This window comes from Diadema antillarum, unplaced genomic scaffold (assembly GCF_040938485.1).
Source record: "Diadema antillarum isolate AM-2024a unplaced genomic scaffold, OU_Dant_1.0 seq00000759_RagTag, whole genome shotgun sequence".
Classification (NCBI taxonomy): domain Eukaryota; kingdom Metazoa; phylum Echinodermata; class Echinoidea; order Diadematoida; family Diadematidae; genus Diadema; species Diadema antillarum.
Window position 1 is genome coordinate 338,974 of NW_027271650.1, and position 21,879 is coordinate 360,852.

The following is a 21,879-nucleotide window of genomic DNA, read 5'->3' on the forward strand; positions in this document are numbered from 1 at the left end:
TCTTTCCAAAACAGGCATGAGACCAAACAAAAAGATCATTGTTATGTGCTGGTCTATCTCTTTATCACATTATAGCATGATCTTCCCAGAGCTGATGCGAAAGTTGTGATTTCAAGACGTTGATGAGACCTTCTTTCTCGATCTCAGCTTGTTGCCATAGGGACTGGGCGTCGACTTCCTGGCAACTTTCTCTGATGCTGGTGTAGCCTTGGCAGATGCCTTCCTCTTTGAGCCCCGCCCACTGTGTGCTGGAGTCTGCAGAGTGATCGACAAGAGAGCCGATTTGATCGGTGAGGCAAAACGTGATTTAAAACAGAATACAGAGTTATGGCAGTGCGTAATCGCAAACTACACTGTAATATATTGCACTACCAATGAAATGGAACGCTGGATGTATTCTGGTCTGTAAATTGTTGTTGGGTGCTGACAACACAAATCACACTCAGTAAAGTTTGAAATCATAAAAACATGGTGGAAGCTTCTTTTTTACCACAGAGCAACATTTCAAATCAAAAAGATAATGATGTTGTACATAAAAAAGTGAAACCTTCAAATATTCAAACTATATTCACAGATATAGATAAACTCTTTTTATTTCTTATTGTAAACAAGGAGGTAGTTTGCTTTGGGAAACATAAAACTTGACTATTCAGACACTAAATGCCATCTAGGCCTCACAAGATTTCTGGTGGCTTTTTTTTTTGGTAAGTCATGTGAGAAGAGAAAGACTGACATCATACCTTCTCCTTTCCTGCTCTTGTCGCCTTCTTGACTTTGCTTGTGGGATCACTCTGCCTTGCATCACCATTGGGGTTCTCCCTTGGGCTCTTCAGAGAATGTTTGGACCTGGTCCTTGAGCTCACTCTGCTAGTCGGCTTCCTCGATTTCGGAGATGTTGTATCCTCCCTTGTACTGTGTGCACCATCTTCTCCATCATCACCGCCATCACCATTATCACCATCATCATCACCATCACCATCTTCATCTTCATCATCTTCATCACTGTCCAATGAACTCACTGGAATGGGATTCTGGCCTGCTTTTACAGGCAGTTCATCCTCACTTCCACCCTCCTCAGACGCATCCAAGTCTTCGTCCTCTGCTTCCTTGGTCTCTGTCGACACCTGTTCAGCACTCTCAGCTGATGTTTCATGCTTGCTGGTCCTATTCTCAGCATCATCTCCTTCCTCTTCCTCTTCCTCTTCCTCTCCATCTTCATCCATCTCTTTATCCGCCACTTTCCTAGATCTCATTCTGACTGGTTTAATACTTTTGGCAGGTGTTATATGCTTGCTAGTCCTTTTCCTAATCTTCTTCTCCTCCTCCTCCTCCTCTTCCTCCTCCTCTTCCTCCTCCTCATCATTTTCCTCATCATCATTTTCCTCCTCATCCTTCCCTTCCTCCATCTCTTCATCATCATCCTCGTCACTTTTCTCCTCATCGTCCTTTGAATCTCTTATCCTATCAGCAGCACCAGACTTGTCCAGGAAGAAATCTCCAATCCCTGTGTCGGCATCTGGAGGCAGAGTTGTAAGTGGTCTATCCTCGGGCTTCCTCCTGTCTATAGGAGTCTCTTCCAAATGTCCACTAGACCTGCCAAAATTGGAAGAAAAAATGATTATATTTAACTTCATTGTTGTTTGTGAAGGAGGAAACCATAAATCAAACACTGGCGTTTACAGAGTAGATACTGTATACAATTTTTTTTTTTTTTTTACTAATTACTCTGTAACAAAACAAGATTTGCATTTTTTATTCATAATCTAAACTGATTATCATTCATTCTAATATATTTAACCATTCATGACTACACAAAATATGGTTTGGCATGCACAAATATCATCCTTACAGGAAAGGACAGACCAATATTTGTACATGTACAACAAAATTATCAATACAATCGCTAAATAAGGGGGGAAAATGATGAAACTCACGATTCAGTTGCCCTCCTCATGACTTGCCAAGTGTACTGGACAAACATGGCCTGCTGGGTCAGTCTCGACAGGCGCTGGTAATGTCGCTCTGAAACAAAGAGTTGAATTAACACATACAGTCTACACAGTGTCTGAGAACCATTACTTTAAAAAAAGGGTTGAAGACTTACTTCTTTTGAATGAATTACACATTTTTAATCATAAAACTGACAATTTGATCAAAAGCCAAGTACTGTATTCATTCTTCTCTGTGAGATTTAAAGGGATCGTATAGTTTTGGTTGAGACCTAATTTCAAATGTCTATCTTTTTTGGTGAGATAATGAGAAACCTCTTTTGAAATATGAAAGAGCATGTAATTCTATGAGGAATTCAACATTTACTTCATGAAAATTGGTTTTAAAATGGCTGAGATATACAAAAAAAGAGCGATTCTATAAAGTGTGGGACCCACACTTTATTACGATCGCTTTGTTTTACTTTGTTTTTGGATGTTTCAGTCATTCCAAACCCGATTTTCGTCAAACAAACTTTGAATTCCTCTTAAAATGGTATGCTCTGTACTATAGGATAAGTGCTTTCTTGGTATCTCGCAAAAAGTTAAAAGCCCAATTCTCATCTCCACCAAAACTGTAATATCCCTTTAAAGGTTTTCAAAACTAAAACAAAACCAAGTATAGTTCCCTCTATCTGTACAAGAAATGAAGACCACTATAAAAGCATGGGGGAGCAACCCAAACATCGACTAAAAAACTGTGGAACACAAGGAGTAGTATGTTAAAGGGAAGTAGGATCATACATTGCCATTATTTTCCTACTTTGTTGTAAGATTAAACTAAAACAGACACCTTTGTTTAGTTGCAATAGTCTATCATAAAATGGGCTATTGAATCTCTGCAATCTGATTGGTCAATTGTAATGCATCGTTTTTTACTGATGATGCAAACTGAGCCATGTGTCTGGTAAAATTCGAATGCATGGCTCAAGTCTTGTATAGTGTTGTAGGTGTACCAGACGCATGATGGGGGAAATGGTTGTATTTCATGAATTTACAGGCCCATTTTATAACACTAATGATGCACAGGCCTATTTCGTGGATCTGTGAGAATTGGATGCTATCGTTTAACTTTGGAACAGTCTAAAACCCACTCGCTGCGCTCTTGGGTTTAAACAGTTCCAAAGTTAAACTTGTGCATCCAATTCTCACCGATCCACTATGTCCTGTGCATCAGTTGTATACTACATCAGGATGATAAAACAGACACAGTCAGTTCTATTTTCATTACAAATATTGAAATCAGACTTTCAAATTTGACCTACTACATAATAAAACAACTGTAGACAAGATTCAAATCACTCTGAGACTTTCCTCACTTACTGCGGTCAACATTGAGCTCAGGGTACCCCCCCCCCCCCAAAAAAAAAAAAAGAAGAAAAGAAGAAGAAGAAGAAGAAGAAGAAGAAGAAGAAGAAGAAGAAGAAGAAGAAGAAGAAGCATTGTGAGGAAGAAGAAGAAGCATTGTGACAAGTAATAACACTTCAAATCATACCTGTGTATGGAATGAGGCCTTCCAGTACTGTCCGCATGCCAGGAAACTTCGCGAGGTCGTCTGGGTCGTGGGAGCGGAGGACGATGGCAACGACAGACTGGGCCACGTGGCAGTGCTTGGAGTTTGTGTTCCAGACCTGAGCAAACTTCAAGATGGCCGCTACAGGAGGACACAAGAATGAAGGGAATCAAGACATCATTGAATAAAGAATTAATTTAGAAAGCCAACAATAGAATAAAATGAAGCATAGCTTCCCATATGCCACCGCACACAAAAGCACCGTCTTCATAGTATTGCAGTTATCTGATCAATTCTGACAATCATGTAAATGAGTAACTGTCATGTGATTTATATTTGGACTGTTACTGTAAAAATGTCAAAGGAAACAAAATGTTCGTTCTATCACAGACCAATTCAGATAAATCTGAATCTGAATCCAAACTTAAAACTTATCTGTTCCTCTCACACTGAGGACTGTAATTGCTGCATGTCACTAATGTTCGGAACAATATTGTATTTTTAATTGGTATATGTTGTATTCTTTATTTGGTATAAATTTGTTTTTTGTTTGCCATTTTATTCTTTGTTGACATGTTTGAACATGTATATGCATGTATATATATCTTTTCATTTTTGAAGCGCTATGAGCACTGAAAAGTGGACCTGTGCGCTATACAAGTAGCCACTATTATTATTATAATTATCATATCTGAATCCTACCTATCTGGTCAGCCCTGAGTTTTCCCATCGTCCTCTCCAGTTGATCAAGGCCTCTGGCACCTTCCAGGATTGCTGATTTTTACCAGTCGCAGGAAATGAACAAGAGAAATACTTTAATGCAAAAAAGCACAAATTTCGACAAAAATCTAATTGTTCTGAATGCAAGTTGCCAATAGACATCCTTATGGGTGGGAACAATACAGTAACAAAGTGATGATGCTACAGTCTTTTGGTATAGCTTGGGTTGAAACCAGGTGCACGCACGAATGCTTGGGCCAGGTGAGGTTTTTTAGAACCAGTTTCTACAGCGATGAATGGCTATAATATCATACTTTGGTACTCTATTGTTTGATGGGGGAGTGAATATATTCAAGAGCCTTGAAAATGTAACAAAACGGCATCTTTGAAGGCAGAGACATACTAATGACACATACGCTGGCAAACTTTACATTGACAGAGAAAGTAAATAGTGACTCAATTCCTGTTTGAATACAGCTGCTTTCATTCCAACACCAAAGTAAAAATAAGTAAGTCCATTCAACATTTGATACACATATATTTGATATCATTTTTCATCAAAAGATGAAAACTGGGAGGATTTGCTGAAGGGTAGCATCAAAATGAAGAAATAGAATAAAGATCTCTTTTCCTGACTTACTCTTGATTATGCCCAGGGCCTTGTAGGGCTGGTCAAGAGTGATGGCTAGACCAAGGGCCTTGGTGAACTTCTTGGACTGAAGTAGGTTGGACAGCTCCTGCTCCCTGTCACCAGACGGATGGACAGATAAAAGATAAACAGTGAGTTGGACAGTAGAAAGATATGTCGTTACAAAGAGAGGACAGGTGAATATATGTGACCCGCTACAACAAAAGGATCCTAAAGTCGCTGACGGGCGAGCCAAGTAAGGCCCAGAAAAATGCTATTTTCAGGCCTTTCCTCTGATCATTTAGCTTTGAAATTTCGGCAGATGATAGAAGATACATTAGACTACAAAATTATGTTAAAAACAGAAATCCGAACGTTTTGACAGATTTTGGTGATCTGACTTCAAACTCGATTTTCTCGGCTCACCCGTCAGCGACTTTAGGATCCTTTTGTTGTAGCGGGTCACATATTGATGTAGAATCAGTAAAGAATAAAAGCAATCACATTTTCAATACATTCTTGACAATGATGATGATGATGATGATAATAACAATGATGATGATGATAATAATAATAATGATGATGATGATGACGACGATGATGATGGTGATGATGAGGAAGGAGCAGAAATTTCTATGCCCTGACATTTGAAGAATCTGTTCAACAGTGAGTTGACTGCAATTTGGCTCACGATAATGCACACAATACAACTTCCGGTTTTCCACCATGAGAGGTTTGGGGCCCATGTGATTTCCGTTTCAGTATGATTCACATTCTTCCTGGCATAAGTACTGATCTAAAAAAGGAGCTCCTTTCTGCAAATTATGACCACTGCACCACTCAACGCTGATAGGAACTCACTGACCAAAACATCTAGAGACCACATCCGTTCAGGGACAAAAATCATTTAAACCGCAAAGTACATGTGTTATATGGTAAATGGCATACCACCGAAACATTGCAGCCGAAAGTAAGGTAGGTATGCCTTGAGGATGTTTGGGGGGGGGGGGGGGGTACTCACCTAAGAATCTGATCTTCCTCCTTCTCTGCCTGCTCCTCCAGCTCAATCTGGGTCACATCCTGTATAATATGACAGAAACAAATAAACATTTATTAGGAAATTACCCACTCTGATGTGCCAAAAAGCTCCACACAAAATTTTCTGTCAAATAAACAAGTGTAATGCAGTCCCAAAGCTTTTGATGTTTAATACACATCTCAGTATCATTACAGAGAATAAAGTCCTATCTTCAGGTCAGCATGAAACGAAATTTAGAGCACAAGTGGTAATCATTTGTATGGAGCATCAGTCCAATTGAAGCAATTACATTTACGCAATTTTCATGCCACATCCAGCAGCTTGAGTGATAGGATTGTGTGAGTGTCTACTAGATCACTCAATGCAGAATAACACCCTTATGATTAGAGCTAGATCTAGCCTCTTTGCATGAAATTAAGAACAAAAACGATACTGTATGATGCACATATTGAATAATTCATGTATCAATTTGGCCAGCAGTTAATGGATAGCATAGCATTGTAAAGAATTATATACAGTATGGGTATGTAGTCTGACATGTTGAATGGCCATATCTTTCAACAGTGAAAACATGATATTGAAAGGGCTAAATGTGTCGGACAACCCACCTCCCAGATCAAAATGCTAGAGTCTGCTCCAGCTGTCACAAGTCTCTTCTCGGCCCGGTCAGTAATCACTGACCAAACTTTGTCCTCGTGTTCGTCCAGCGTCTTCACACACTCGTTGGACTTGATGGTCCAGAGCTTCAACAGACCATCTGACCCACTGGCATTAATTAGAGACAGTCAAGAGTCGGATTTAGTCAAAACAGCAACAAAATTATGGAGTCCTTTCACACACTTCACAGACACCATTTATCATCGTGATGGCTTAATCTCGACAAGTTGTTGAACTTTGCCATCTGAGTCTAGTACTGATGTTGAAAATGAACAAAGAAACACTTGAGCTAAACAAAGGTTGTGACAACTTATGCTGTCACTTTCACACAATCTATGAACAAATACAGTGTATTACCATGACAACAAAACCACTTCAAAAAAGGTTTATTCTACTACTACTATCTGACACCTCCTGTCCACTGGAAAATTTCTACCACTATGGAGAGAACGATAAATCCAGTCATGTACATATTTCCACTTTTTAAAGCATTGACAGCCATTTCCAATAGCAATTTTATCATTCTTTCATTTCTTAATTCATTTTTTTCTTTCCATATTCCCTTTTTCAAGGTGGTTACAGGCTGGTGAACTTAAAGATGTCTGATGGATGATTTCTAGCAGACAAGAAACCATTCTTTATATCTCATGAAATAGATAACTCTCAATCAAGAAATGTTGCATCAGAGCTCAGGCCTACTTGTAATACAACAAATTGTATAATGCTCATACTATATTGGTTTTCTATTAAACAAAACGACACTGTCTTCTCTAGTAATACTTGGCAATGAAGACTCACATTTCCTGTTGTAGACATAATCATTATGGTATAGTTAAACAGTATTTTCAAAACACCTACCTTGAGAAGAGCTGCATCCCTCGTGTCAAGAAAATCACTTTCAGGACCGAGGCATCATGTCCTTCAAAGGTCTGCAGGTAAAAAAACAAAAACAAAATAAAAAGTGTCATTAAGCACAAAGCATATCATCTTCTCTTTGTTCACCTGACATTTCTGCCCACACAGGACATGTGACTACTCATTCTTTTTTGTAGGAATAGTATCACTGGTGACATTTGTATTAATTCTTATCAAACATTATGATTGTCTAAACATACAAAAATCCCAAAATCTTCAGTTTTATTAGACAGTTAGAATATCATTGAAGACAAGCACAGTATACCATAATTGGAAGCTCATCTGAACTTTCAAGAATCAACTTAAATTCTTTGTGAGACATCCCGCTGGGTAGCAATGGACTTTGTACGTAAATATCTGTGTCATGACGAGGCTTGAACCTTCGTCCCTCAGTCCACTGGACCACACTGCCTGTCACAGGGCAATTCAAAGCACATCATTCTGAGCAAGCCTCAAAAGGTACATAAATGACTGTATCATTTGACACACAAGAAGGATGTTTGCGACTGCTAGCTGGAACTACACAGCATCAATTCTTTCCTCACCTTTACACAGCTAAAGTCCGAGAGAGCCCATATTTTGATGGTTCCATCAGCAGAGCTCGTTGCTAGGGCCTGGGTGGAAGAAATGATGCATATCGAACCAATGATATTTTTTGCATCTAACATCACTCCTTACACAAAAAAGAGTGAGATGGTAATCAAAATTTAGTTTACAGCAAACTGTATCTGCTTTAAGTCTACTTCACTTATCACTTGCTTGACAAGTCACAATCATGCCTTGCCCAATTTTCAGGGTTACACAGGAGTTCATGATTAGCGCATGTCTCATTTGACCCCTACACCAGAGACCTTCAAATAATATGGACATGTGTTGTGATCAATAATTCCTTGTTGAAGCATAGCACCTTTGTACTAAATCAATGTCGATAAAGTGCCTGGAGAGATTTTCTTAAACAGTGTTGATGAATGACTTACACCCTAGGTTCTAATGTAGTCTGAAACACATACAGACAAAATTCAGATTCTCTCAGTTGCCCGGGGATTCTTTTTGTTTTAAAGTCAGTTGCAAATACACAGACATTCTCATTTGACCTTTGTCTTGCACATGCGCAAATTACAACCGTGAACTCCCTTATTGAGCCATGCATAAACAATTTCATCATCGACCCATAAGAACCATCAAAGCAACATACATTCATCTGGTAGTGTCATCATAACAGAAGTTGTCACTGCAGACTAAAAGACTGGAAAACCTCTCATGGAAGCAATCCTTTACTTTGACTTAACAAACATGGAAAAAGTATTCGGTGCAACAAACCTGGTCGGTGGGAGAAAACTGGACACACCAGATGCCCCTGCGGTGACCCCTGAATGACCCGAGAAGTACTTCTTTCTCCATGTGCCACAGTTTGGCCACTTTGTCCTGGGATCCCGTGGCCAGCAGTTTGTCATTGGGGGACAGACACACTGAGTTGATGTCCTACACAGGAAAGAAAGGATGTGTTTGTCAGAAAAACATCAAAACATTGTGTTAAATCTATGTAAAATGATTATTGCTGGTAAGCATATTCTATGCTGTATTGTAATTTTCACTGCTATTTTTTGTACTATGGTACAATATGCACTGAAATCATTTTAAAGTTTGAATTGCACTTTTATCAGCAACTTATTTAGACCTCTGAAACTGTTACATCTACAAGTGTGACATGATTGCTGATTTGAGCAATCATTGGAAAAAAAAAATGACAAGAAATCAACACATACCTGGCACATGCATTCAATATTAGCCAGAAACAAGCAAAGGTAAAGAAGCAGCAGTTCTTTAGATCCTTTTGTGCCACAAGGCCTTTAAACAAATGCATAACCTCCAGTAAAAAGGTGATGTTAACGTTCTCACTCCCCACCAAACAATATTGTTTCTACAACTGCAGGCTGTTTTGTTTTAATTTTTAACAAACTAGGATAGAAATTTTTGCAGTATGTATATGTGAGATTAGCACATTCTTCATGGTTACTGGATCTGAAAAGATTAACTAATTTCTGCATAGCAAACACTGTATTTTTAAGACAAAAAAAAATATTCTTGAAAAATATTTTTATATTATGCAAAATCATACCTTGTCGTGTGCCTTTTCAGTGAAGGAAACCTTCATGTGGACTGGTTTGCTGATCTCGTCTGCTGATGTGCGCTGCGGTATTTTCCATACCTTCAGTGTGCAGTCTTCACTTCCAGATACACAGAACTTGGATGACAGTCTGTGCAAGCATAGAATACAATGGTTAAACAAACAAACAAACACACAAACTGAAATGGTACAACCACATACTTACAGCCTACTTGCACTAAAGGAATGTCCTCTTTAGTCTTACTCACAGCTTACTAAACACATTATCTTCCAGTTGGGATGTGACTTGAATGAGCATTCTCACAGCTGAAAGGTAGCATAGCAAAAATAGTAAAGGTTTGCTAGGCAACTTTGAGTTCGGGAAAAAATCCATACATTCCAAAAGTTTACATCATTAAAATATGCAATAATAAGAGTGTGGCATTTCAGATTTTTATCAAAACAAAAAGCATGTTATAGCTTAACAGGCTGAAAGGGCAACAAAGTAAAAAACACAAACAAAAACAAATGTAAGAATATCATCACTTCTACAGGTCAGAAAAATTGAGTTCATATGCAGATGTAACTTTGACATCAAATCTGGTCATATCTTTCATGGTCCTATTCATAATTTATATATGTTTCATTAATGTTTTCAGTTTATTTAATTCGTCACTTGCTAAAACCACACCATTTTGTGACAACTGCACAGCTGAGAATTGCCAGCACAAAGTTGAACTGAAAATATAATAGTGACAAGTACCTTGACATCAGGTGTCAGAAACAGTAAAGAAAAAAACAACAACAACACAAGAACAATATGACTCAAGACTAATACCATCCATACCACGCTGAACTAAAGACTTCACATCTCAGCAGTGAAAGGCACAAAATATTCCACTGCTACGCTACAAGCTTAACATCTGTGTAAAGGGAATGACGACAGTCTTACCTTGCAGTTGCCACAGCTCCCACAGAGTGGGTGTGGCCAACACCAACAGCCAGGCAGTATACCACATGGGTCGCCACATCCATCTGCCACACCCGCACAGTATTATCCTAGTGGGAAATAGAGAACCATGACTATTCAATCATAGAGCTTATATTTAAAACTATCATCAAAACTAGATTACAGACTTTGCTTGATGATGGCATTCTCCTGAGTCAGCACACTGAAAATGTAGCCATCCACAACAATTCCATGCATTTAAACACTACCATAAATTTTAACCAACCTGAAAAACTATCATGCAAAACAATTATGCAAAACTCTCTTCCCCCACAAAATAAAGTCAATATTTGTCATTCAAAAGAAAAATCTGTAGATTTTCATACAGCTTATGTCTGTGATAACTTCAGCCAGATTACACTAGGTGCTAATCCTGACCCAGTTAATAGGTCGTTGACTTAATTTTCTTTCCTGTCAATATGTAAATCAACAAATAATTGTTCCAGTAAATTTGAACCAGGATGCTGAAAGTAGCATCACATACATGATAGCTACTAGAAGTTAAATATTGGTCATGATGCTCTTCTTACCTTAGAACTACTGATAAGCTTCAGGCCCTTCTTGAAAACATCCAGCGCCAGGATAATATCTGCAGGTGGTTGGAATAGAATGTGAAGAACTTCACAGTAAGGGCATTCATTTCTGATCTACGGTTAGTGAAACATGAGTGAACTACTGGATTACTAACATAAAGGGATTTAGAAATCCCTTTCCAAAGAGTGTTTGTTTTTTGTTTTCAATCTGAGTGAAAATACTGGGAAAAACCATGTTCTCATCAAGGTAGCAATAACTTGTAGATGAACCCAAAGCGAATTACAAAACAGTTAAGACTGCTTTGCTTGTGTGAATGGTAAAATACAAGCATGGTTTTGACAAACATTATATCCCAAGGTGGTCAAATTTTACCTGTGTGTCCAGTGAGAATCTGGCAGCCCCCAGATGTAAGGTCAAACACCCGAATCTGCTCACTGTTACTGGCCACTGCCAGATGGGATTCGTCCTTCCCCATCAGCCTCAGGTCAAGGATCTCCTCGTTGTAACCAACAAACTACCGAAGACAAACAAGAAATCATCATTACTTGTCCAAATACACAAATGATTTATACACCAACACTGAGGCAATGTTGGTATATGACACCGTACGTATAGAGACAATGTTGGGATATTACGCCAAACATAATCCATATGCCAACACTGAGGAAATGTTGGCACATGACACCATACATAGCCCATCTAAAATATCAACACAGGAGGCGACACTCATATATGACCCTGTATATAATCCATATACCTTGGCAATGTTGGCACAGTGTATATGACACCATAAATAATGCATATATCAACACATAGGCAATGTTGGCATATGACATCATAATTATATAATCCATATATCAACACTGAAGCAGTGTTAATGTATGAAACCGAACACAATCCATAAAACATTATGGAGGCAATGGTGGCATATACAACACCATAAATAATCCATATATCAACACTGAGACAGTGTTGATATATGGTACCAAGTAGCTTCAGCCCCTTGATGGTACTGAACATAATCCATAAACCAACGTGGAGGTAATGTTGGTATACGACACCATACACACTCCATATACCAACAGTGAGCAATGGTGGTATGTGAAACTGTACATAATCCATAAATCAACACTTATGCAATGCTGGCATATGACACCATATATAATCCATAATACCAACACAGTTTAATAGGGTATCATTAGATAGAGAAAATATGACTCTTTTCCATGCCAGTGATTTCAAGGTTATCTATCAAAAATGTAGATTTGTAAAATGAAGATTTCAAAGTTATGTGAACTTTTTGAGTCTGTGTTATACAACTAACACCATTCACATAGATTGATCACACTTTTAAGTTTTATCTTTATATTGAGATGGGCAACTTGCAATTTACTGCAAGTTATATGATAATTGAAATTGATTTCATTTGTTAGTTTCATAAGATGGGTCCCCAGGTCAGAGCACCTATCATGGAGGCATTGGAAAAAAAAATTACCCGCTACTCACTTGTTTCCTCAGTTTGAGCTCTTCCATGCCAAAGAAAAGGATGTTGTGGTCATAGGTTACCACGACGATGGAATTTGTCTCTGCACATAGCATCGCCCCTGTGACGACTGCCAGGTCGTCTTGATCCTCCGGAGCTTGATGTGCCTGTCTCCTGGTCAGCTCAAGAGGGCTCCCTTTCTGCTCAAATAGGCAGCGACCAGAGGATGTCCAAACCTTCAGAATACCTATAAGAGAAAGAAAATGGTGAAGGTAACTTGCTCTATTCCTTTTCCTACTTTTATCAATAATGCATGCTATCATGCAATTCATAATAATAAATGCATCATTTCATGTAGATACACATCAAAAGTATCACCTGTACTAACTGAAGAAATATGAACAATGAACAATGGCAATCAGTCTACTTAAATAGAATATGCTTTTCTTTTATTTCCAGCTTTCAAATTTCATCCAAAACATAACGAAGAATTCAATTTGATCTTAAAAGTTGAGATCAACCTGAAGTTATGGGATGCTGTATGTGATCGTATTCTTACTTCCTGATGAAAATGAAATTTTTGTAGAACTTTACACCAGTAATATGTACACAAAATAAAATAAGCGACAAAAGAATTTTTCTGTCAATATTGATAACAATGGATTCTAAAAACATTGAATAAAACTTAACAGGAAAACCAATGGCATACCATAGACTTATCTTGATCTTACCTATTAAGATTGTCTTAAATTCTTTGTGAAATGCCCCCCCCCCCCCCATTTCATAAATGTACGAAAACAAAATACATGTACACTCCTACAAAATTAAATCAACTTGTTTTTCCTTCAACAACTTGGTGTCAACACATCAAATTGACACACAAACACACACACACACACACACACACACACACACACACACACAAACAAACAGTCAAACAAAGTAACAAGCACATATACAAACCATTTACCTTTAGCACCTGCAGTAATGAAGGTAGGCCCTTTCTCATCTGTCTTAGCAGTGAGTATGGGGAAGTCTTCACCTTCTGGGAGGACAATCACAGCTTCAAGGGGCTGGTATTATCAAAAAAAAAATATACTCATATTAGATCACTGCAAACCTCTCTACAACAAAAATATTAATGGGAGCCACTACTGCATAAGCTGTTATTATTCGCACGGGGTTTAACTCTCATGATTTTGTGGATCACTGTTGGACAGCAAATTTCACAATACGCAAAAATGTCGCCATACACTACGGAATTAATGCACTTACAATAGCCTTTGTGTCAAACTGGGAAACATCCCGTGAAAATGTCTGTGACTTCCTCATTCACGAAATATCTGTACGCAAAAATAACAGCTAGTAAAGCATGTTAATAACATCAAGTCAAAGAAATGCATATCATTCACTTCTATCTCATATAAAGGAACATAACCTCCAGCAGCGTATTCACATCGGTCCATGGACCTAATGCAAGACTAATGCAGAATGCCTTATTTTTTAACATATATTGACAGTGAATTAGGGTGGATTACGGTATACGGCAAATCTTTTGCGAGGTTTTTATTTTTGCAAATTTCACGAGTCAGGTGCTATTCTCAAAATTAAAGATACACAAAATTTTTGCCTCTGATCATAATATGAATATGACCTACTCATATACATTTCTCCATTTATAACAGGACTCCACGATCACAAATTTAACCACTCGCGAAATCATTTGGAAGTCCCGATTCGCGAAAATTTAGACTCACTAGATATATGGCGTGTACAGTAATACTTGTCGAGACTGATGCAGGATGCAACTATACCATACTGAAATAAGACAGATGCTAGTGTTCATACTGACAGTCATTTCACACTAGTCACAAAGATGTTGTAAAGCAGCTGCAGAGTCAGTGTGTGACATTGCCATTGTGAACATTGGAAAAAAGTCCTAATGAATGGATATCTTATGCTTAAGAGTCATCTTTGGATGGTACTGTGCATTTTCAATCTATGAGAGAATGTGGCCTCATTAGCTGGTACCCAATGTGAAGATTTACTGCTATTTTCTTTCCCAACATCAGATAACGTAGAATCACGAAAATATGTCACTTGAGAAAGACAGAATCAGAGTAATTCAAATCTATTTCATATTACAAAACCATATGCACACAGATTTAAGTCTTTCACTCTCCGTCATACCTCAAAGACTGGGATGGTTTTCTTGGCCTCCCTCTTGACCAGGTCCCAGATGACCACCACACTGTCACGCCCACTGGACAGCAGTGTCTGTCCATCCTTGGTGAAAGCCAGACCGGTCACTGCCCCATAATGGCTCTCTAGCACCGACAAGCAGCTGGTGTGAGATATTAAAAACATTATTTGTAATTCAGTTTTATCAGCAAAAACCTTCCAGTTCACATTAATGATTTTTATGTGTTTTATCTACATCGAAGAAGGGTAAAATGGATATCAGCTGCAATTAAAAAGAAAAAAATGATGCCAGAATCATTAATTTGAATAAATGTGCAATACCGACTGCTGTAAGGGTGGTAAGAACCATCACAGGCTATCAGACTGAGGCTTGGTAGGCTACTAGATATGACACCTGTCTTGCAATTAGGGGGTTATGAGTTTGAATCCCAATCGGATACTGTAAAACCAGGTTTGAATCCCTATCAGTTACTGTTAAAACCAGAAACAATTGCAAGCTGACAGCCTTTTTCGTAGCATAAACACAACAAAACCTTTTCAAGCTCACAACTGCCTCTTTCTCATTCGACTTCTGCTTTCCTTGAATTACTCTCACCTCTGTAATGCATGGTACACTGCACAAATGAAAGGCAAAAGGCCAGGAACATAGGGGCCTTCATTTACCCACCTGCTAGTCTGCAAATCCCAGACTCTAATGTGGTTGTCATCTGATACAGAGAAGAGGTGCAGTCTCTCTGGGTCTGGATGGAACTGAACTAAACTAGAAAAGAGAAAGACAGACAGGCAGAGAAAATTGTCACTTTGCGCAGGCAGATGTAAATCATTAAGCATAAATTTAACATAGCAATGAAATCAAACAAAGCCTTCATCAGCATTTACCCCTAGTCTCCTGGCCAAAAAAAGCTTCAATGACAATATGACCTTGCTTCAAAGAATTACAATTAAAAATGCTCTACAGCAACTACAAGGTACTTGTCAATAATGACCACCTCCCTACAGTGTGACATGGAATCCCCAGCAACGAAACGGTGCAGATCTAAGAACCTGTATATGGTGACCACCTGCCTAACGTGATCACAGACCACAGGTTTGGTTTCCATTGGACGATTTACAACTGCTCACAACAACCGCCTGGCAGTGTACTTTGGCAGAGTGACTAGCTTCCTAAAGCGTTGTTGGCCGTTGCATCTAAACAAAGATATGTCGTATGTCTATCACGATGGCTGCTACATTGCGCCGGTCTACAATGATCATATTTTGTGTTTCTCTTGAGCGGTTGTTGCAGACAGGTTTGACTGTATCTGTGGCACAGAAGCACTCCTGATAAAGGATTACCTCACAACACCCCGCGAGCCTTTGAGATTGTGGGTGCAGTACTGGCGAATCACGTCCCACAGCTTGATGGTGCTGTCACTGCTGCCTGTCGCCAGGAGAGTGGACGTCGGGTCAAAGGCCATGCTGACCACAGGACCTTTGTGAAGAGACTGAATGAAATAAAATACTAAAAAGTAAAAGAGTGACCACATGCACATGTCCTTACATGTCCTGTAAATAGCCATTCTACATTGTGTAGCACAGCAGTTTATAATGCACAAGAAAAAGGATGGAAAAAAAAGCAGCGTAAGTTTCATGAAAACATATGCCCTTCTTCCGCTTACCTGAGCTGAAGTACAGTCAAACCTGCCTTAGCGGCCACCTCTCTATAGCGGCCACCTGTCTATAGCGGCCACTTAAAAATCCCCCCGAGGGAAAAGCCCTGTTAAAGACCCTGTGTATAGCGGCCACCTGTCTAACGCGGCCAGCGGCCACAAATGTTGTTTCCCGTGGTAGATTTTAACCTGTTTATAGCGGCCAAAAACCTGATGGAGCCGTAGCCGAGCCGATAATTCAGCGTGTTTTTCTGCTTTTTAGCCTTGCCAGTCATTCCTGGGCAACGTTCAGTGATCGCCACCGTTGCATTCATCACTTTTTCAGTCCCAATAATGCACTAGTGTTAAGTTTTCTTCATGACTGTGCACATGCTACGGTACTGTGCAACAATTTCGTAAACACCGGCATTGTTTTATGCATGATACACACGTGTGCATACGTACACACATACATGTACATGTAAGTGTTTATAGATGTATACAACGATGATACATGTACATGTAGGCAATGTACACAAAGTTGGATTACCTGTCTATAGCGGCCACCTGTCTATAACGGCCACTTTTTCCGTATCCCTTGGGTGGCCGCTATAGACAGGTTTGACTGTATATATTCAACCTCGATGTAACTAACCTACAGGACTCTATCATTGTATATAACTAACTTAATTATTACTGTTGTATACACCAGATACTGCATGGTGGTTTGGTTCAGGGGATTTTCATAATTTGAATAATTTTTATGAATCAAGATTCGTGAATAGCAGAATCCAATGTAGCTTCTCTGGAAAAAGAAAGAAAAATATTTTTTTTTCAAACACAGTACTATTAAAAACAAAAAAAAAAAAAATCTGAGATGTTCGTGAAATCATCATGATGCCTATCCATCTGTTCTGTCTGACTTTGTTGCAAAATATCTAAATTCATGCTGAGGAAAAAACTCACAGCTCTTGCAACCCCATTCTCAAGACAACAAACTTCAAATGCAATAAAAAGTCCTCAGTGGGAGAGAAAAATGAAAAACAATTTAAAAAACATCTTAAATGCCTTTCTTACTCCTAGTTTCAGGCACGTTGAATGTCCTTTCGAGCAAGAAAAACTATGAAAAGTGAGAAATGCACTTGCTCTTTTCTTTGGGCATATCTAGTGTGGATCACTGCCTGACACCTACCTGCCATGTTCTTGTACACACTCCATTCCTCCAGTCCCACTGCTTGAGTAAGGAGTTTCTGTAAGCTATCACAAGGATCTGAAAAAGAGAATTTAGAACAATACAATGTGCCTCAACAACTCCATCATAGCCTAATGACAGATTAGCCTGTGTAATAGAATTGAAAAAAAAAAATGTAACCTCTATCCTGATGTAGTTCAAGTCTTGGCTTATTTTATTTATTTATTTATTTATTTGTTATTATTATTTTTCTTTTTTTTGCTCTGCATTATTCCAGCGTCCATCTGCTGTTTGAGTGAAAAGTTTTGAGCAAACTTCCCTCAAAATTATAAGCATGACTGAAAGTATTTAACTGATGCAGCCTTTTTCCTTCTTTCTTTTCTTCTAAATAAAATCATTTGCACAAATCAAATAATCACATGTATTTTATAGACATTTACTAGCAATTATTTTGGTTATCATTTGGTAAAACTTTTGACAGAATGCATATTTTGTATTTCTATAGTCAAACAAGAGGCAAGCAAAATGCTTATGTGTATGTGTCCAACACATTTTCGAGGAAAAAAGAAGAAACAAACAAACATTGCTATAGCTTTGTGACCAGGCACTCTTGTTGACAAGTGTACTTTCAAAAAATTCAAATTCATTAACAATAGCACAGCCACATTGGAGTTATGAGAAAATGTATCCATTTAACAAAATGAAGGAAATGTGGGGGTCATGCAAGCCACATGGAAAAATAGACAGAAATTGTTGCAAATTTAGATTACTAGAATCCACAAGACAGTGTTGACACAAAGCTTCCATCAAATTTTACTCTCCTCCTGAGTAACAATTGCATGCAGGTACAACAAACAAAAAGTCAACATTTTTTTTTTCCTTACCTCATCATCCTCACTGACAGCAAAGCATGTGACTTCATCAGCACCATCCTAAATGACAAAGCATTTTTAGAGTTACTTACATGGCAGTAGATCAGAATCTTCCTTTTCCAGTGTAAACAAACAGAGTGGAAGAAAGAGTTTACTAATGTTGAATTACTCCAAAATTAATTACTCACCCTCATCATGGCTGATAGACATTACTAGAATAATCGTTATCATCACTGTTTAATTATTATCACCATTGTTATCAATCTACATCATCATTATTGCAATCATTATCATTCTTACTACTTATAACACTATTCTTTATTATTATCATTATGACTTTTGCCATAAATAATATTACAGCTCGTACATGTGTCATAAGTTTTCATGTCAACTTTGTCATTACATTATAATCCTCATCATGTCAAGAGTTACTGTGGCCAGCAGGTCATAATCAAATATTTTCAAACTTTAACAGCAAATAGGGAGATAAAATTATACACTCAATGCTTTAAATTTCTCACTCACATCTTTGATGCTGTGCGCTGTTTTTCCTGTCTCCGAGTTGAGAATATTTACAGCGTCACCATGGGTACAGAAGATGTGCTTCCCATCCGATGAGACATGAACCTTTCCACCAGTGTAGAAGGCCTCAATGCGATTTGACACCCGAAAACTTGTGATAATCAAACAACAAAAGGAGAAAAGAGCCAGATAAATTACTTACAGTGTACATAATACATTCCAGAAAAATTTACTTATTCCCTACTTGACAATAAAAAGGATGAACACATTTATTATACAGACCACATCAACATCACCCACACCTATGCTACCATCTGGAAATACAGGATCAACCCAGTGAAGAGTGCCATCCCAGTCTACAGTCACAATACAACACTACACACACCTGGTATCTTAACGCTGAACAAATTGAATTATCATATTCAGGGAGTTAACCACCATCCTCATGTAGGCATCACCAAATCAATGCAACCTCAAGACCCGGCTCCCAACATCATCACAAAGGGATATACCGGTACATTGTAACACCTTATTTTCCCTCACAGGAGGATCAGCTCAGCAGAACAACTTTTGGCCTTCCACCATTGCAAAGCTGTGGTCCGCGTACTGTATCCCCATGATGTTGTAAGGAGTTGCCATAGTGAAGCTCAACAAACATTCTCGGGAAAAGCTTGACTTGGCACAGGCTCTCCTCTTCAAGAAACTCCTTGGCCTCCCAGAGAGTGCTGTGAATGAAGCTGTCTTCCTTTTGACAGGCATCCTTCCCCTCTCCCTTCAAGCTGATCTCTTTACTATTCTCTCCCTAGGACAGCTATTCACACTGCCCTCAGACAGATTCGAACACAGGATCCTCCTTCACACTCTGGCAAACAACACTCCCTCCATCCCCTACTGGAAGCAGCTCTTTGCCAAGTACAATTTACCCCTGCTCCTCTCTGGCGTAGCTTTGACTACCCCAACCGGAAAAGGCTGTGTCATCGGGCTATCCATAACCACCACGATGCTGAAATTTGTGATGCCATAGAAAATAGGCACTCCCTTGCTCTAAGGAAGCAATGTAGCAGCCTTCCAACCCCTACTAGACTGTTTCCAGCTTCCCTGCCTCCACATCTCCGTAATGCCTCAAGACTCTGCTCCCAGCTTGCAACTGGCACCTACCCAACGCAGTAATGACCATAGGCAAGTCTTCCACCCCAATCTGTAGACTCTGTGGCATTGCGGAAGAGAACACCACCTACTTTGTTGCCTCTTGTTCAACCCTTTAGACTCAGAGCTGCACTCATTCAGCATATCCTTGTACTCAACCCTCCACACAAGGTTACCCAGGCCAGGCAATCACTGCAAACGACATCTCCATCCTTGCCACTAGCATTTTATTCCCTTTTCTATCAATACCTACCTCTCTTTCTACCAACATTACGACCCACTGCCTCCGATACATCCTTAAAATTCACCTTGTATGCCTGGACATTACCTCACAGCTTGACGCGGATAACCGCTGATCTCCGAATACCAGAGCAGAGGAAGAATAGCCAAGAAGAAAAAGTATCAAGTACATGTACTCAATGACAAATTGTGTCACACGGCGTCTGGTCGGACTATCTGGATATGTGCCACCCCCATCAAGACATAAAATAGAACACGATGTACAGGCTACAGCCTGTACAGGATACACAAGTCACAGGGTTTGAAAATTCTAGAGTCTTCTTCTTCTTCTTCTTCTTCTTCCGGGTGAAGTACTGACCTCTGGAAAGAGTATTTTCGTACTTTGTGCAGTGCTGAAACTAGTGTGCCACGCTGCATTGTTTGATGCTTTTTTGATGTTGTTGCAATTGATGTAATATATAAAAAGTAAAAAAATGCTCTTTGTGCAAGTAAAATTAGCTCCTCTTCCAACTAGATTTGACGCAGTGTCACCCCAACCAGCTGCCTCCTAAACTGTTCGAGGGAAGAAGCAGATGTCACACTGGTGGGGAGCTGGTTCCAGAAGAGTATGACACTTGGGAAGAAGGAGTTTTGAAAGCCAGAGGTCCTGCAGAATTGTTGTCGATATTGAGTAGGTCTTCGTCCAGATGATCATGTTACCGGGCAAATGTAAGGTGGTTCAGGTGGAATAGCAATCAGTTGATTGCTACTGTCTAGGGTACTCTAGCTCCTGACTAACAACATAAAACAACTGTGGCTCTTTGACCGAGTGTGAGGTATGCAAAAATTATTTGATTTGTTGACGTTATTGTCGTTAGGGTTAGTTGAAGTAGGCCTACTGTACTAATTAATGATACCTTAGTGATACAATTACAACTTCTTTCGGTTAATTAACACCTCTGAACATGTATGCTGAATACGGACGAGATATAATAATACACGAGTGTGGTCAGACCTATTCCACTGATTTGAGTGTAGTCAAACCTATCACTAACATGAATTCTAGCGACTGGGACTGATATGCTGCATCGTGCTCGACGCAAGACTCTAAATCCAACACAGCACCTATTGATAATTTCCTTGGACCACAAACACTAACCTAATATTACACTTTCAATCACATTTTCATTATTTTGTTGATTAAATCAAGTATCACAGAGTAGAATCATGAGTATCTTACTTCGATTTCAGGGAAGCGGCCATGCTTGGCGTTCCGTCTGGTGCACATGGACTCGATCATGTGAACGAAGTGAAGGTTGCGCACATTTTTTTTTTTTTTTTTCTGGGAACCGACTGGTAAAAAAGTCTAGCTACTAGTGTTGCTCACCTGCGAAGGACGAACAACTGTAAACAACGGCAATTCTGCACAAAATTTAACTCATCGAAACCGTTCAATAAATTCCAAAGAGAAGACAAGTGAAATACCAAGCCAGCAAATAGTTTTT

The 21,879-nt window shown here is 39.0% G+C and overlaps 1 protein-coding gene across 1 annotated transcript; it reads right to left on the reverse strand.

The window, feature by feature from the left end:
* Positions 1 to 111: 111 nt before the first annotated feature.
* On the reverse strand, positions 112 to 21,637 carry LOC139738598 (transducin beta-like protein 3). Its single transcript, XM_071649214.1, has 25 exons — positions 21,615 to 21,637; positions 19,013 to 19,160; positions 18,500 to 18,547; positions 17,616 to 17,693; positions 16,131 to 16,279; positions 15,463 to 15,555; positions 14,784 to 14,937; positions 13,564 to 13,666; positions 12,617 to 12,840; positions 11,483 to 11,624; positions 11,107 to 11,165; positions 10,520 to 10,626; positions 9,580 to 9,718; positions 8,781 to 8,942; positions 8,006 to 8,074; positions 7,404 to 7,474; positions 6,497 to 6,653; positions 5,871 to 5,929; positions 4,862 to 4,965; positions 4,204 to 4,275; positions 3,484 to 3,642; positions 1,935 to 2,022; positions 1,020 to 1,593; positions 741 to 827; positions 112 to 255 (listed from the first exon to the last, which is right to left on the reverse strand). The coding sequence occupies exons 1-25, from the start codon at positions 21,635 to 21,637 to the stop codon at positions 112 to 114; spliced, it is 3,213 nt and encodes a 1,070-aa protein (XP_071505315.1).
* Positions 21,638 to 21,879: the final 242 nt, after the last annotated feature.